This window comes from Puma concolor, chromosome F2, assembly GCF_028749965.1.
Source record: "Puma concolor isolate L17-30 chromosome F2, mPumCon1.1.hap2, whole genome shotgun sequence".
Lineage (NCBI taxonomy): Eukaryota > Metazoa > Chordata > Mammalia > Carnivora > Felidae > Puma > Puma concolor.
This window is the reverse complement of record NC_141684.1, coordinates 66,064,597-66,083,613: the sequence shown is the minus strand read 5'-3', so window position 1 is coordinate 66,083,613 and position 19,017 is coordinate 66,064,597. Positions and strand designations below refer to the sequence as shown.

Sequence of the window (19,017 nt, the reverse complement as noted above, 5' to 3'; positions counted from 1 at the left end):
GACCTTCTCAACTAACTGATGAAAATCCCATCTTGGGAGCATCACAGGAAGATAGAGAACCCTGTGGGAGGAAAATAACAGAAGGTTCAAAAGATAGCCCTGATCTGCATGGAAGTCTAGCCCTCCTGGTCCAGAAAACCGGCAGCTGAGGCAGAGAGTGCAGGACAAGGCAGAGGAGGAAGGAAGGCCAGAGCTTCCCAATCCAGAAGTACACCAGGATGCCAGTGAGGATGGGAGCCACTTCAAGACCGTAGACCAGACCATGCTGAAGTTGCTGCATGTGCTGGAGCTCATTAGACATCACATAGAAAGTTGGGGCTCAGGAGAGGGGGGGAGGAGAGTGGAAAATGGTGATGGCTCCATTCACCTGTCAGCAGTCCATCAGAAAATCCATGGCCATGCCACTGTGCCTTGGGCAGGTGTCATGTGGAGGACAAGTTGTCCAGAGAACTGATGGAGGAAAATCGGAGGATTGCGAAGCTCAGAGGACAAATAACAAGCCTCCAAGCTGAGGAAGTGTCTTTTCACATTGAAAGTGCCTACCTGGAAAGTGAGATTCAGAAGTTCCAGCTGAAGCTCAAAATAAAGCTTGAGATGTGGGAAGAGCACATCCTGCATCTGGAGAGAAACTCGGCAGAGGAGAAAACACACCTCTTGGAAATGGAGAAGCAGCTTCCCAAGGTGTACAGGAGCCTGAATGCCACCCGTCAAACCCTCAACCTCTACAAGAAGATGGCCAAGGACCTGGGCAGAGAATTTCAGAGAACCCCCTCCTTCTATGAGGTCTTTCTGGGTGAGGAGAGGGATCACAAGAGCCGGAGGGTGGCTCTGACAGTGGAGAGAGAGCTCTACCAGCTGAGGACAGAAATCCATTGCCTCAGGCAGAGGCTGGCCCAGTTAGGTCCACAGTCCAGCCTGTCCCACAGGGATAAGCTGCCTCTGCTCATGCTCTTCTGCCCCCAGCCTCCCACTTCCTTTGAGGGTGGGGGCTCCCCTACATTTCCAGGAGCCCAGGAGAGTGTGTGCTGGGAGGGCTCTGAGGTCTGGGATCACCTGCTGGTCTGACTCAGCTTCCAAGCAGCCATCAACACCTACAACCACAGCACAACCGCACCTGTGCTTCTCCCTCAAGCCATACCCATTGTTCCTTTTAGTTCAGATCACCCTATTATTTAACTGATACTACATAGTTCTTAGACAAGTTCCCTATAGCAGTATGACTGAGGTAGTATTTTTCAATAAATGTTAAATATAAAAAATAAAATAAAAACACCAAATTAGATACTACTAGTACTGAGAGTTGATTTTATTAAGTGATTATATTCCAAGTGCTCTATTAATTCTTTTACGTGTATTATATCATTTAATTTTCCCAATAACCCATTATTGGTCACGTATTATTATTGAGGTTCCGAGAGGTTAAACAACTTGCTCCAAGATCACACAGCTAGTAAATTGCAGAGCTGGCATTCCAATCCAGGGTTGTCTAACTACTAACTGGTGTGTAAGTAACTTCTATAGCTTCTATAGCTTCTATAGCAATATGCTATTCTATAAGGATCCCAGAAGGGCTTGATAAATTTTGTCCTAGTTCACATTTGAGTAATGATGCAAATATTATAGTGGTAGCTGTGGGGAAAGTCCCACCAAAATATGGTGGGCAGCCTCTAAGGGGTCTCCAGTGATTTGCATGTTTGGTATTCATATTCTTGTATAATCACCATGCCCCCCCACCCCACTTTGAATATGGTCTGGTACTACTGACTCACTTCTAATTAACAGAATAGGGCAAAAGCGATAGGATGTCACTGTTGAGGTTAGTTTACAAAGATGCTGTTTTGCTCTCCCTCACTCATCTACCCTGAAGGAAGCCAGGTGGTGTATTGTGAGCTGCATTATGAAGAGGCCCATGTGGCAAGGAATGAACGTCTATTCCTAATAGCCCTGGAGGACCTCTGGCTGCTAGCAGCCATGTGAGTGAGCTCAAAAACAGATCTCCCCCCACAAGCCTCGAGATGACTGAGGATCCAGCTGACATCTTGACTGCAGCCTGTGAGAGACCCTGAGCCAGAGGTACATGGCTAGTCACACCAGAATGGCTGACCCACAGAAACTGTCAGGTTATAAATGCGGTTTTAAGCTGTGCAGTTTGGGGAAAGCATTCAAGAAAGAGAGAAAACAAAACAATGAACCCAAACTTTTGGCTTCTGATACCACTCCCTCTCAAGGGATTGAAATTCCAGAGAAATCAAGAGATGGTAGAATCTAGTAGATTGGGGTAAAAATTGTAAGAAAAGTGGACCTCTGTTCTGTTCACCATGTCTCTCTGAGAGGACATCATCTCACTTGACCCTCATATGCCAATAACCTGCAAATACAGGAGAAGACAACTGGCAGTGTGTCATGAGTCAGCCGAGAGAGGGCTGGACACAGCATCCCAGAGCCCCCTAGAAGGCAAAGAGCAAGCTCAGAGGTTCCCTGGTATCCCTAGAGAAGGCATGGAAATGAGATGAGTTGAGAGCCTGGGACTTGGTCATGGGACTTCTGTGGTAGAGGGGAGGTGGCCTGTGAAAGAGACACTACCTGGAGCCCCTTCTTGGACCAGCAGCCTCCTGCCTATTTTGGGAGGCTGAGAATTTAATAAGGGACTGAATTAGTGTATAAGAGACGATGTTCTAATGCTTAGCATATTTAAAGTTGTTTAAATCATTGACATCCCCTTCCCCTTAGTCCCCACTACCACCATTAGTGGGAATGGTGGCTTCAAAGCAAGATGAGAACATCTCCTATAAGCCTGTAATGTGTAAATGTCAGTGCACAACAGTCACCGCTACCACCTTAGCAGCCCCACTGCTTTCACAAAGACACAGGGACAAGTGACACCTAAGCTTCTTTTCCCAGTTTCTGGTTACTGCCCGACTCAGATGGGATACTTAAGTGATTAAGTGGAGGAGCAGGTGGATGGCCATGAAGAAGAGTGAGAGGGGCATGGGAAGGGTAGCAGAGACATGGAAATGGCTAGACCCCCATGGTTTGAAGATGACCTGGTGAAAGAGGGATGAAGCAAATCAACTACCCTCGATTGATCATCATTATATATACCTCATCTTTTTTCTGTGGTTAAACTGTCCTCCTTTTTGGAAACTTAGCTTGGGTTACAGGGCTGCCACATATGGCTCTACAGATTGTGCACTGAAAAAATCCAGGTGGTACCATTTATACCCTATGAGATGATTTGACAGGTCATCTCCCAGAAATCTTTCCACATCATTATTAGTGGATTCTCATTATTCCCATTAACAAATATTTGAAGATTAAATGCCAGGTGCTGTTCTAGGTTCCAAGGACTTAGCAATGAACAGGATAGAGTTTCTGCCGTTGGTAGTGGTACAGGAAGAGACAGACCATAACCACATGAACAAATAAGTAAGCACATGTGAGGGTAAGGTAAATTGGGAGATACATTCTTGTGTTCTTCAATAATACACAGGACCACAGTTTATAAACAATAGATGTTCTATATGTAACCATGTTTCCTCCTTTCCCTTTTGAAACGTAAGGCAGCAGACAATATGCTGTATGTACTAACAATGGGTATTTACTACAAGTTAATAGAGTTAATCCTTATTAGACTTTATATTTGTCCTACCAGGATGACATTTTAAGAAAATATGAATTCTTTAATACACTTAGTGGGAATAGTTAAAAAATTTTTTATCATATTTATAAAATTAAATAAACTTATGTGGGTTTGGTAGTGGCAGAGAGGCAGATTTTACAAATTTAGTACATCTTTGACATTTGTGAGGGACATTTTCCCAAGACTAGGAGTGTTCTCAAAATCACAAACCTCAGCAGGGCACATAATTTTCCCACAAAATACTGTGAAATAGAACTAAAATATTTAAAGATCTTTTGTATTCTTAATGGTTCCCTATACGACAGGGCTAAAGAAATTTGTAGGGTTATTTTCTAGCTTAGAACCTTTATTTCCTTAGACTTTTTCACTTTCATTACCAGTACTAGTGGTTGATTTTCTTTTTAGAGTTTTAAAAATTACTAAAGTGTAAAAATAACCTTGAAAGTCATTGCATTCTTGATGATGGATAGAAAATTTCAAAACATATATCAAGATGTTGGTCCATGAGTTTGGCCCATGCATGAGATAGAGACCCACCTGATACACTAGCATCAGAGGACTTATGATTTAAATGAAGCCTTTGGATAATAAGAAATCACTATGAGTCTTCAATCACTAGAGTTGCTGAAAAGCACTAAAACTGAACGCAAAATCCACAGATGCCAAAGGTCTTTGGGATTACATTGCAGATCCATAGGAGAGCAAAATGCAATCACTTGCTCATCCCTTTATTGTTAAAGTATATGTGACATCATTGTGATAAATGATGTAGAATTTTCCAACTTGGATAGTGTATGAGAAACTTCTCTGGAGCACCATAAATTGGATGTTTATCTTTTTGCCACATATCAGCTACCTAGCTGATTTCTAATTTGTTTACGACTTCATAAATGCTCTGAAACTGATTCTTTCTCTTTAATGAGTGTTGGCAACTCCAACCTCTAAGGGCAGAGGTGAGGATAAACTGAGCCAGGTTATGAGAGGTCTTCAGAAACATGAAAGTGACCCAGCAAAATCAAGGTGTTATTATTACTCAATCAGGTATTGCTGGCTTCCAGTTGCTGGTTTTGTTCCTTGAACTGAATAAAAACACATGGGAAGCATCAATTAGCTGAAATGGACATTGTATAAAGAGTTTAACTTACTTCTTTTACAAACCACTGACAAAAGGCAGGACCAATCCATTCTCTTGCATGAATACCACAGTCTATCCAGACAGCTCTTTTGTAAGTTCGTGATCTTCTGCCCAGCTGAAAACAAGAGTGTTCATAGTAACCAAGTCAGGCTTTTATTTTTAGATTCACTGAAAAGCATAATTTAATAAGGTTTCAGAATAGTTCTTCACTATAGTTTGATTAATTAGGTAACTCACAAAAAAGATAAAGAGATTTCCTATCTTTCCAGAAGTGCAGGCTTGTTTATGCAGAAACAATGACTTTATTGTCTGAATTACAAATCAAATAACTGGAAAACACACAAAAAGGGCAATCCCTTAAATAGGCTTGCTTCTCCTTTAATATAATTTGTGACTGTTAAGTAAAATGCTAAATTCCCCGTCCTCCCAAGCATTCTAAGACAATCAGCTTCAAATTCCCAAGGAATATTTCTTTAAGTAATAAGTATGTTTTATAGGTGGACAAAGTCAAATTTTATTACAACACAAAATGGAAAAGCAAAACAATTTGATTTGTAGAATCAAGTGACAGATTTGTCTTTATAATCCTATTATATCAATATTACTTAAATGTGGTTTCTAACTCAGTAATAAATAGGTAGCTATTAACATTATTTCATAGGGAATCTAGTTTTCACTCATTACTTCACTCAACTAACACTTCAGGAAATCCTTTGGGGATATTGTTCTTGACACTGGAGATTCAAAGAAGAAAAGACAAGGAATTTATATGCTGGTAGGGAGGGCAGACATGGGAACAATTAACCATTATGATGTGAAGATGCATAAGTTGCTTAGGGAACATGGGAGGTGTTATGTGTAATTTTCCTGGGGAGTAGGAGAAGGCTTTTCAGACGAGAAACACTTAAGTACTTGAGTAAGACTTGGAGCTGGTCCAGAAGACAAGTTAGAAGAAGGCATCTCAAGCTTGGAAGAGAATCTGGGAACATCCTCTTTGAAGAATGGGCTTTTGGGGTACGAGAAAGAAATGGCAGGTGGACACAGAAGTGTATGCGTATGTGAAAGAGAGACACAGAGGAATGGATACAAGCACACTAACAGCAGTGATGGATGACAGTATCAGACAGGAGAGGATGGGGACTTGAAAGAAAGTTCAGTACTGAGGCCCTTACTGCAATAGTCCAGGGAGAAGAGATCTAGAGATAAATTATGGTAACAGCAGGGAAGACAGAGGAGGAATTGCAGCAGATCCAAAAGATACTTAGAAGAAAAAATCATCAGTTCTTGGTGGTAGATTTAAAGGAAGTGGTGAAAACAAGGCAGAGGAATTTAGGATGATGCTCATGTTTCTTAACTGCAATCACAGCAATGCCATTGTGAGCTTGAAGTACTTTTGTGAATATTCAGATGAGAAGGTCAAGTAGGCAATGGAATATGAATGTAAAAGTCCAGAAGGTGGACTTCACTGAATATGGAATGATTATTGAGACCATAGGGTGGATGTGTTCATCTAGAAAGGTTGGTGGAGGGACAGCACATCTGAGCATGGAGTCCTGGGATGAACAAAACCCACTGGAAAGGCAGGAGGAGAAGAGCCAGTGAATGAGCCACTGAATGGTCAGAGAGACAGGAAGAGAACCAATTAGGAGTCATTGCTGATCTCATCAAGACAAGTTTTGGAGGAGCTTTGGGGCCAAAGGCCAGTGAGTCTGAATGGGAAGTGAAGAAATAGAGACAGTGATATAGGGAAATCTTTTTTTTTAAGCTTTTCTTTCTTTCTTTCTTTCTTTCTTTCTTTCTTTCTTTCTTTCTTTCTTTCTTTCTTTCTTTCTTTCTTTCTTTCTTTCTTTCTTTCTTCTTTCTTTCCCTCCCTCCCTTTCTTTCTTTCTTTCTTTCTTTCTTTCTTTCTTTCTTTCTTTCTTTCCAGAGTGTGCACGTGAGCAGGGGAGGAGCAAAAAGAGTGGGAGAGAGAGAGAGAATTCTAAATGGACTCTGCACTGTCAGTGCAGAACCAGATGTGGGCGTGAACTCACAAATAGCGAGATCATGAGCCAAAGTTGGATGCTTAACCAACTGGGCCACCCAGCTGCCCCTATAGGAAATCTTTTTAGATGCTTGGCTGAGAAGGAATGGAGAGCTCTGAGTCAGTAGCTGGAAGAGAACTCAGGGTCAACATCTGGGAAGAATGCATATCTGCTTACAAATTTATGTAGTTTTTCACTGGTTCACCTTGAGTAGCACCAGCTTACAAATAATTTTGAAAGCCATTATTTTTAAGGGCATCGGTAACTCTGAATATGTTAGAAACAGCATTCTCTGGAATACTCAATGGTAAAAATTAAATATGGCCCAAAAATCTAAGGGAAATTTTTTCTTAAATTAAAACGATGTTAAGTATGAGACGCCGTGAAAGACCATTTCTTTTCTTTTCCCCATAAGTCAAACGTGAAAAGGATGAATGTTTAATAAATATTTATTTTGTTAATTTATTTTTACCTTTAAAACAAAAAGAGACCTTCCCTCATATGATTTTCCAATAGAGAACACATGAATGAGGCCTGAATGAGTTTTATTCAGATGATGCATCCAATTTTGAATCTAAAATCAGATAAATAAAAACCATGTCAGACTTTCACAATTATGGAGCCTTCAGAGAACAAAAGGTAACAAAAGGCAAAAATAGGTCTCAGAACTCAAAGGACATACATGACTATAAAGTTGAACAAAAATCAATTTTGTGTTTTTAATTTTCTTCAAGATACTTAAGACTATATTTTATTTTCTGTCTTTACAAATAGTAGCTTTATGTCTTTATATTGTTCCCCTTTTAGAGCATACCTTCTACTACCATTTGTCATTAATATCTTGATAGCAGAGATTTACAGAAAATTAATCAATGTGTTCTGGGTTCTTTTCAAGATAAAAATTTATTTCCATTTTCCCCCTAAGTACTTAAGAGGAAAAGAAATAAATCACCTTCACGAAAACCATCCAAACTACTTCAAAGTGTCTATTAAAGTCCTATATATTGCAATTTGTCACTGAACAGAAGATGCTAAGAAAAAGGCATTGTCTTCTGCATTTAAAGGTTATCCAAGCCATCAGAGGGCATTTTTTGAATAATTTCCCTAAGAACAGTGATAGATTTGCATTGATCCAGTCACACACACTTATCTGTCATCAGGAGAAGGAATATTTGAGATGGATGAATAAGGCACTTAGAAATATGGATGACATTTCTGACTTAAAAGCTTTACTACGAATAAGGAAATCACACAGAAGTGTCCTGCTGTTCCATGATGTGCAAGAGAGTCTGTGCTGAAAAAGCAGATTTTGAGAAGTATCCATATATTCTTTCCTTTCTATTCTTATTGAGTCTAATGAGCAGGATATATATATATATATCTTGTGTGTGTGTATATATATATCTATGTATGTGTGTATATATATATGTATGTATATATGTATGTACATATCTACATATAGTTTTAAAATTTGACTTTTTTCTAGTGCATGTTATAGCACTTCTGTGTTCCAGGTTATCTAAAACTTCCATTGCTTCTAATTTCAAGCTTCTAAAATATATGTTGAAACAAGAAACATGTGAAAATAATTTTGAAAAGAATAATTTTGAAAAGAACTATCAAGAGGACCAAAAATTCTCCTGAAAATATAACAGGATCTCATTAATTCTGTGTTTGACATTCCTTTGCTCAATTCAGGGGAAGCATGGAAAATGTGTGTATTTATTAATTTATTCATTCTGTCATCAGCTACCTATTTGGAGGTCTCTATTTGCTTGCCACTATGGATATAGTGGTGAACAAGAAATTAATGGCCTGTCCTGGGTGGCTCAGTCAGATAAATGTCCGACTTCAGCTCAGGTCATGATCTCACAGTTTGTGAGTTCCAGCCTCTCATCGGGCTCTGGGCTGACAGTGTGGAGCCTGGAGCCTGCTTTTGAATCTGTGTGTGTGTCTCTCTCTCCCTGCCCCTCCACCACTCATGTTTGCTCTCTCACTCTCTCTTTCAAAAATAAGTAAACATTAAAAAAATTTTAAAAAACGCATTTAAGAAATGGCCTGTCCTCATGAAACTTGCTTTGGAACTTGAGGACGACTAAGGCATTAATCAAATAATCCTAAAATTATGTGTATAAAAACTATGATAGATATTCTATCCATGTGCTGTGGGTACATGTAATAAGCTGGGGTTGGAGCTGGGGAGTTCTAATCCAATCTGGGAAAATAGAAATAGCCATCTTTTTGCTTGATCTGATATTGAAGGAGTAACTATTGTCTAGGTGAAATAGTCAAAGATGTGGTTGTGGGAATGAAGTTGCTATAGAATAAATACTAGGAAGAGTAAATAACATGTTAAAAGGCCCTGAGTTTCCACAAATGAAGCCTGGCCTGTGGGAGGTCCCAACCTGTGCAGATGCTGTGGGCGGAGCATCAAAATTCATTCCATCCCTCAACCAAATCATTGCCTTCAAACTCTGACTAGATCTACCTTCCATGCTTTTTTAGTTAAGATTTTCACAACTGCAATTATAGCAACATTCCCTCACTTTTACATTGCACTTCTATGTCCTCTGTGGGGGTGGGTTGGGTAAAGCAAATGAAATTCAAATTATTTTGCTACTTCTTTTAAAGGCTTAATAGAAGGGAAGATTGAACTGAGGTGGCTAGACAATGTAAGAGCTATATGTATTCTTCATATAGCCCCTGCCTCTGTCTTTATGCTTCTCCCCCAATCATTAGACCTGAATGATAAAGATGCACTTATTAAAATGAATGAAAGTTCCTTTGATTACATACTTCTTCTAAGGAGTGATAAACTTCATAATTATATCCAGAAATGTATCTTCGATTTCTCTGGGTTCGCAAACTGCTTGCCTTTTCCAGTGTTTTCTGAAGATCTTCTATGAGGATCCTGGATTTGAAATGATAGACATGATGAAAATTGAATGGAGAGCATATAAAAATCAGGCAATATCAAAAGAAAATCATGCATCAGTGAAAAATAATATAGCAAATAATGACATTTCTAAAAATACCAAATGTTGGGAAAGTATTCTCTTTGGGGAAACAAACTGTTAAATTGGGTAATGAAAATGTAAAATTAAAGAAGATGGTCTCAAATAATAATAATTACTACCATGTATTGAGCAGCTACAAGAACTGAATGATGGGTATGGGCATTTACATTTATTGAATACCTACTTGGGCACCGCACTATGTATTTTACGTACACAAGCTTAGTTAACAAACCTATAAGGTAAATTTTACTCTTAAATTTTACAAATGGGGAAAATGAGCTTCAAAAGGGTCAAGAACTTGCCAATATCATCTGCTAGTGAGAACAGAGTTAGAGTTTGAGCTTGGAATGTGAACCTGGATTCTAGTCTTTAGACTCTAAGCCCAGTGTGACATTAGGAACACCAAAACAAGACAAGGCAACACAATATGAAAAGTTTTCAAAGGTTTAAAAAAATGTTTAAATTTTTGCAAAATTGAGTTGGGGTATATTGGGTTTGCATTATTTTCAGAGTGGACAGACCTTCTAAAAATAAACAAGTGAAACTTGTTTCCACTCAAGGTAAGAGCAATTCCTCACATTTATCACCAGAAAGTTAAGAAGTTCTGATGTGGATTCATCTGTTTGTTTGGCAGCTCTTGATAGAACCACCATTGTTCCCTTTAGAAAGGCAGTATTTTCCTAGGAGTTTCAGTGCAAAAAAACTATGCCTCTTAATTGATTCTTAGATTCTATATCATTTATCATTATTAATTGATAAATGACTTAACATATTACTAATCGCATAATGAAATGCCCATTCAGAGAACTGTCAAAATAATTCTAATGGAGAATTGCTCCTACAAAAGATTTATCTTAATATTTTCTAGTCAAGTTTGCTAGTGTTTTCACCAAAGTAAGAAAATTATCATGTAAAGTTTTTTAGTTTCAAGTTGTATGGAATCATTCCAGTTGGATATTAGCTCCTTTGATGATTAAACTCTTGGGCTTCTCTGTCTCCTTTTAAAATCTCCAAGTGCCATATGGAGCTAGTTTTTGGATTTCCTAATATTTGTTTAGTCATTTAGGCCAGTGATTCTTGAGTTGCATTGCTTTAAAGTCACCCGTGAGCTTTAAAAACTATGCCACACTGAGGTGCCTGGCTGGCTCATTTGATCTTGGGGTCATGAGATGGAGCCCCAGGTTGGGTGTAGAGATTACTTAAAAATAAATAAACTTGGGGCGCCTGGGTGGCGCAGTCGGTTAAGCGGCCGACTTCAGCCAGGTCACGATCTCGCGGTCCGTGAGTTCGAGCCCCGCGTCATGCCCTGGGCTGATGGCTCGGAGCCTGGAGCCTGTTTCCGATTCTGTGTCTCCCTCTCTCTCTGCCCCTCGCCCGTTCATGCTCTGTCTCTCTCTGTCCCAAAAATAAATAAAAAACGTTGAAAAAAAAAAATTTAAAAAAATAAATAAATAAACTTGGGGCGCCTGGGTGGCGCAGTCGGTTAAGCGGCCGACTTCAACCAGGTCACGATCTCACGGTCCGTGAGTTCGAGCCCCGCGTCGGGCTCTGGGCTGATGGCTCAGAGCCTGGAGCCTGTTTCCGATTCTGTGTCTCCCTCTCTCTCTGCCCCTCGCCCGTTCATGCTCTGTCTCTCTCTGTCCCAAAAATAAATAAACGTTGAAAAAAAAATTAAAAAAAAAATAAATAAACTTAAAAAAAATGCCACACTGGGCCCTGCATAGACAAGAATATCTGTGAATAGGTAGAAGTCCTTTTTAAAAGCTCACCTAGTGATTTTAATATATTGTTGGGATATTTAGGCTAATGATCTGGAAACAAATAATTTAGGCTAATTAAATCTGGAAACCCACTGGTATTAGTCCTCTCAGTTTCCATATTAAATACAAATGGAAGAAAAAAAAAACAAATGGAAGAGAATATGAGAATATAGCTGACCCTTGTTTCCTTTTTCCTCTCTTGAGTGTCTGTGCTAGATATGGTTAGCTGCCTACTCTCCGTATGGACTTCTTGTACTGCAAGGGCTGTGAACCCAAAAATTACTTTTTCTTGACTCTCTTGCAGCTAGGGTCCCGGGTACAAATTTGTGAACACTGGTACGATAGGAAGTTAAGAAATGCAGTGGCCATCTCCTGCTGTTGCTGTGACCATGTCAAGGTCAGAAATGTGACTGTTCAGGGAAAGTCGAGGTTGCTGGACTCAGCACTCCAGTGTCTAGTCACCAGCTTTGCAGCAAGAGAGGCAGTTATCATCACAACAGTGAGGGCTGTACTATCGCAGCAACAGCTTCTGGACCTCTGGACTGTCGCATGAGGGAGAAATCAATTATATGTGATTAAATCCATTGTGTGTGGGGATCTGTTATGAGTTGAATGGTGTCCCCTTCTCCCCCAATTTGTATGTTGGAGTCCTAACCCCCAGCACCACAGAATGTGACCTTATTTGGAAATAGGATTGTTGCAGATGTAATTACACTGAGGTCACTAGGATGTATTCTAATCCAATATGACTGGTGTCCTTATAAAAAGAGGCGATTCAGGGGCACCTGGGTGGCTCAGTCAGTTAAGTGGTTAAGTGTCTGACTTTGGCTCAGGTCATGATCTCATAGTTTGTGAGTTCTGGCCCCACATTGTGCTCTCTGCTGTCAGCACAGAGCTTGCTTTGGATCCTCTGTCCCCCTCTCTACCCCTTCCCAGGTCACACACATGTAAGTGTGCACTCCCTCTCCCTCTCAAAAATAACCATTTAAAAAAGAGGAAATTCAGTTTGGGAAAATGGAAAAGTTCTGGAGGTGTATGGTGCTAATGGTTGTATAATGTGAATGCACTTGATGTCACTGAATTGTATATTTAAAATGGTTAAAATGGTAAATTTCATATTGCATATTTTACCACAATTTTAAAAAATGGAGGAAATTACTACACAAAGACACAAGCAGAGGGAAGATATGAAGAGGCAAAGATGTCCATCTTACAAACCAAGGAGAGAGGCCTGGGACAGGTCCTTCCCTCACAGACCTCAGAAGGAACCAACTCTGACCACACCTTCATTTCAGTCTTCTAGCCTCTGGAATCATGAGACATTACATTTTTGCTTTTTAAGCCAGCCAGTCTATGGGATTTGTTATGACAGCCCTAGCAAACTAATACAGGTCTCTATTCAACGACTATACCTTAATACAGACCCTAAAAGACCAACCTGAAAATTAAAATAATTGTGGTGTGGCAGGTCTAGCCTCATTTTCCTTGTCAAATAGTTGACACCAGCAGAATAATGAGGAGATCAAAATGGCATTTGTAAGTGTTCTATTTTCTTAGTCCTTTGTGATTCATGATTATCCCTACCCTAGGTGCATGTACTGTAATATAACAGTGACCAGAGCCACTGAAAACTTTCCAAGTGATGTCAACATTCAGTGTAAAACCATGTCCCCAAAGCTTCCAGGGTGGGTGAGTGAGGCTCAATATTTGAAATTCCACTGCCAATTTTTACAGGTATTTAATTTATAAAATGATTAAATTTTTTATGACAGAATGAATCATCTCATCTTTCATGTCATTGAGGGGCTGATTACCTAGGGGCCAGACACATGAGGTCACATTATCTCTTCCTTAAAGATGACTACAGCTATATATTATGTATAGTTGTACAGAGTTAATGATAATCTTTTGGAAATACCCCAGGCTACAATAATAAAAGTCAATTAAAATGATCTCTATCTACTGCCCTGTGGAATTTAATCGACTCTTATGTGTTATTATCTCGGGACCAACAAAATGAATAATTCTAAATGATTGTCCTCCATGAGGAGACAACTGATTTAAAATACTCATTTTTTAGACTCTATTCTCTGTGACATAAAGTGTGATATTTTATTCTATATCAGTTCCGCATGACCTATATTTAATGGCAGGAAATAGAGACTTGTTAAAATAACTGGTATATTCCTTTCTACTGAATTATAATTAATGAAGCATGTGAGTTGTTGCTGAGCACCTATAGATATAATTACTAAGCTCCTTCCTTCCAGGCATTCAGAGAATCAAAGCACACCTTCAAAGTTATAGTGATGACTAAAATGTGTTCAATATGAACAATAGTTTTATGCACAGCTGTGACTCTGCCCTGTTCTAGAAGGACAGATAAAGTACCTTTCTGCAAAAAGCATATAAGTACTTTAATAAGGCTGTAATTATCTTTCTGGCAGGGAAGTATTTGTGTGGACCAGGGAGGAATGTCACTGTCACTTTGCACCCTGTGGCTCAGCCTTCCAGAGAGACTAGGGCTTTCACCATGGACTCACAGAGCCACAGGCCCATCCCAGGCCTTACCAGACATCATCAGGGATCTTTGTGCCAGTTTTGATAGTACAACCATTTGCTAAGAAGTTGGAGTAATTGAGGCTAGTCATTTACAAATATGCTTCACAGCCCTGAAATCCTAAGTTTCCAAATGAAAGGCAGGTCACTCCTTCCCATGTCATTGATTCACTACACTGCACTTCTCTGCCCAGATCCTGCATTGACTTTCTATCTCTCCACCACTTCCTTTTCCCTTGTGTCTGCTGGAATCCTGCTTTCTCTGTAAATAAACTTCCTGTATTCTCGTCTCTTCAGAGAACTCTCTCTTTTCATATTCTTGCCCTAGTGGAAATGGAATTCTCTCAAGGACAGATTCTTTTGTGGCTTTCTCTTTCACCACACCACCTATCATGGGACCAAAGGGAAGGAGGTCAGCATTCTCCTGAACCCCAGCATTCTCACATGCTTCCTCATCAATCTTCTAACTTCCAGAAAAAGCTCATCCTGCCTTCAGCATCATGCCATTCCTTGTTTCTTTCCTCTGACTCCTGGGTACTTTCTGATATTACTGTCCCAGGAGCACATCTGTCTCTCCACCTCTAATCTTGTCATCAGCCAATGAGATTCAAAACTGCTATGATGATTCTCTGGTGATTTAGTCCATCCATTCTCAATCACATCAGTCTCAATGATTTACACTCCATTTCAGCCATGACCTCCATGACTAACACCTGAATCTTGTCACCAGCCATGAATGTTCTACACCAGGACTCTTAATCTTAGCCTACACTTTGTCAAGATTTTCTTCCCTCCATTTCCTTGTTGCCCTCAGTCATGCTGTATCTTCTTTAAATATAAAGATCATTATACCTCTCTTGATTCTTAAATTTGACTACATAATTCCTCCTAGACTCTTCTCTTTTCCTATCCAGATTTGATGCCATGGATGAATACTTAAGCTAGTATCTCACTAGGAACCTCAACTTCTTTGATCCTGACCTTTCTGTGGTCCTAATCCAACAAAATCTCAACTCTGTATGAGTGCTACAATCGCCCTTCTTTGCACCAAAAACCCCAGCTTTTCTCTTGGTAACCCTCTTTAGCTCGTTTCTTCCCTTCCAGTAGATAATTTTGCTTCTTATTCCACGTAGAAAATTTAGCCCTTAGTTATGATCTCTTTCAACTTGTTGACTCTCCTCTTTATAATCTTAACTAGACTCACATTCACCTCTTCAGTCTTCCCGGATAAGGCATCCTTTCTAGTGCTCAAACCCATTTCTCCATTGGTGCATTCTATCCTGTACCATCAGTGTGTCCTTCCCTACTGGTCCCTCCCTTCAGCCTACAGACATACAAAAGTTTCCCCCTACCCCCCTAAAATCCCAAATTTGAAGCAGTCATTGATGCTGCATCTCCTTGTAGTCACTCCTCATTCTCTGCCTCTCAGCTTATTTTAACTTCTAGGAGGAGTACTCTGCTCTGCTTCTTCATGTTCTCACCTCCTATTCACTTCTCTGTACTTTCTCTGTCTTCTGCTCCTGACAATATAATCCCACCATGAGAGTTACCAACACAATTTCCATTGCCAAATCCAAAGGAAACCAGTCAGTCCTTTTCTTGCTGGATATTACTGCACCACGTGGCATCACTGATGTTCTCCCTCCTGAAAGTCTCTCATTTCTTAACTTCTGTGACTATCTTCCATTTGCTCCATTCTTAGTATTTAACGATTCCTTTAAAAAAAAACCCAAACCAAATATCCAAATTTATTTGAATCTATCTACTCAATCACCTAAGCTAGAAGATTTGAGGTTGTTTTCAATTTCTTCCTTTTCCACCTACACCCAACTAAGTGCAGAGTCCAGGTGGTTTTGCCTATTCACTTTTTTTTTTTTTTTTTAATTTTTTTTTTTCAACGTTTATTTATTTTTGGGACAGAGAGAGACAGAGCATGAATGGGGGAGGGGCAGAGAGAGAGGGAGACACAGAATCGGAAACAGGCTCCAGGCTCTGAGCCATCAGCCCAGAGCCCGACGCGGGGCTCGAACCCACGGACCGCGAGATCGTGACCTGGCTGAAGTCGGACGCTCAACCGACTGCGCCACCCAGGCGCCCCTCACTTTTTTTTTTTTTAAAGCTTTCCTTATCCCACTACTCTGGTCCCGACTCAAGGCCTCACAACATCTTACTTGGACTATTGCAGTCTCCTATTGCCCCTCCACCCCTACTTACACATGGCTTCCTTGCTTACCTCTTTCAAGTGTGCAGAACCACATACTACATAGCCTGAACTCCTAGCCCTCTACATCAGACTTCCCACAACCTGGTCTTCTCTCAACCTCTCCAGCATTATTTGTTTCTACTCCCTGACTTGATTTAAAAAAAAATTTTTTTTAATGTTTATTTATTTCTGAGACAGAGAGAGAGCATGAGTGGGAGAGGGGCAGAGAGAGAGGGAGACACAGAATCCAAAGCAGACTCCAGGCTCTGAGCTGTCAGCACAGAGCCCGATGTGGGGCTCAAACTCACAAATTGTGAGATCATGACGTGAGCTGAAGTCGGTCGCTCAACCGACTGAGCCACCCAGGCGCCCCTCCCTGACTTGATTTTGTACACTAATAATACTGAGCCACTTCAGTTCCCTACACAGGTATTATACTGTTTTTTCCCTTTGCTTGCACTGTCCCCTCTGCCTGTAAGTCCCAAGGCTCATCTTCTGCTTAGCGGTCACTGCTCCTGCAGAAAGTTTTATCTGCCCCTACATTTTTATCCACTTTCTAAGCATTGCTAGGCTGCTCTCCATTCCTCAGAGAAGACCTTCTGTGTTTACAGTGATCACTTGGTGGTAATGGTGAAATGAGATGTCAGTGTTGTTCCTCCCCACCACCACCTCGCTATTACACTAATAAGCTCTTCAAAGGTGAATATAACTGTGTTACATTCAAGTCTGTTTTCCCCAATTTGAAAAATAGTACCTAAAATGCCATTGTGGGCACTCAATAAAAACCTGAATTGAATACAGCTCTCATTCAGTTCAGTTTAGTACAAGTGAATTAAACAAGTGAAAAAGAATGCTTACTTGTACTGGATGTTGGCTTCCTGTAAGAAGGCTAACAGGACTTGGGAACCATTTTTGGGAATATGAACATCAGTAACTGCTCCTTTTGATACATGGAAGATACTGCTGGGCTGCCACAGGTCCACCTATAGTGCAGGAACCAACCTATAATTCATATTCAGTTCAGGTGGGGAAAGATCCATGTCATGGCGTGAAACATGTCACATTTTGGATTTAGACTCAATGCTTTCACCATCAGGGTAAAATTCTAATTTGAATTTGGTCTCCAAATTATATCATATCCACATAGAATTTGATCATCATTTATAAGCAATAAAGACCAATATACAATAAAGTCACAAGGTAAAAATTAGATAAAATAGTTTTAAGTATACCTTTGATATTCTTAAAAATTATTACACAAATGTTTGAATAAGAAAGATATAAATTACCTTATATTTTACTACCCAAGCGAATTATGGTAGCTTGACAACAGCTATCAACAAAGTTTGATAACTTTAAATGGAACACTCTCCAGGTATTTCTTCCTTCCCCAGCACATGCCTTTTACCAATTCCTACTCAGCCTTCACATGGCAATAGAAACATCCCTTTGTCAGGTTGGACTTTTCAGCTAGGGTAGTCTCCTGGTCATAGTTCTTAGAGCAACTCATGCTTCTTTCATTATGTAATTTAATCCTATCAGAATGTAAGCTCCTGTAGGTTACCACCTCATTCTAAGTGTCTAGAATGGAGCCTTGTGCACATCAGCAACTCACGGTTGCATACGTATAGACTCCATGTAATAATTCACTATATGTTCACCACATGCCCAGTGTTTTGCAGGAAAGCAGGAGCTGTGTCTCTTTAGCTTACTGTAGTGTTCCCAGTGCCTTGTCTAATGCTCCATATCTGGTAGGTAGTGCTTTACACTCATTGATAGAATTACTGAACGCATCTGGGAGGGAGGAGAGCCCTATCTTCTGCACAAGCCGAGAGCTACCTTTTCGATTAGGCACAGTTCACCTTTACAGTCATGTCGCATGGGACCTTCTCTTTCTGCATTTCCAGCCTTAGTCTGGTACAGGGCCTTGATCTCTGATCTGGTAAGATTTAGTTACTTTATCTTCTCTTAGGTGTCAGTGTCTTCATTCTTTTAGGGAACTCTAAAAGACCAAAAATACTTTGTGACTCAAGGAAATACACCTCTGGTGGTATAATTTAATCTTGAACAGGGCAGAAAGGCATTTGTTTTGGGGACAAAAAGTCTTTTTTTTTTTTGTTGTTTTTTTGTTTTTTTGTTTTTTCCCAAGCAGCTGACTCCTCCACTAAGCTGCAAGGGCAAATCTGACTCAGCTAACATGCTAGTCCAACAATCATAGAAAAACAGAAGTGTGGGGCTGGAAGGGATGCTGAGAGGTCATTTCATCCATCTGTCAGCCCTTGGGCAAGGATACATCGAGGACTGAACAAACCTGTCCCCAATAGACGTATCCAAACCACATCTTTTAAGTCTCCAAAAGAGGAGAGTCTAAAAAATCCTAGTTTAACTCATATCCATGTTTAACAAGATTGCAGATGTTTTTCTTAATCCCTTACACTGCAGCACAGTTTCATTTTTTCTTGTTCCACTCTTCAGTAAGGAATGGCCGGTTTCTTGTCTCTGTGAGATAAAGTACATTGGTATCTTTCACTTTTCTTTATATGATAGATTTTCTGATCTTGTAATCATCTTTGGGACTTGCCTCTAAACCCATTACAGAGACATATTTTTGATATTAAGGTTTGTTACATCCCTTAATGCCAGTGGAGATGAGGAAATAGTGCTATATTTGGAGGGTAG

At 40.0% G+C, this 19,017-nt stretch overlaps 1 protein-coding gene across 2 annotated transcripts in view; it reads right to left on the bottom strand.

Moving 5' to 3' along the window:
- Positions 1-19,017, bottom strand: part of CPA6 (carboxypeptidase A6) — a 525,192-nt gene that overhangs the window by 67,850 nt on the left and 438,325 nt on the right. For both annotated transcript variants that reach the window (XM_086696069.1, XM_025922810.2), the window contains 4 exons: positions 17,197-17,321; positions 9,596-9,710; positions 7,272-7,373; positions 4,786-4,890 (listed from right to left, as the gene is read on the bottom strand). In XM_086696069.1, coding sequence (XP_086552195.1) covers positions 4,786-4,890; positions 7,272-7,373; positions 9,596-9,710; positions 17,197-17,321 — 447 coding nt within the window. The remainder of the gene's footprint in view (positions 1-4,785; positions 4,891-7,271; positions 7,374-9,595; positions 9,711-17,196; positions 17,322-19,017) is intronic.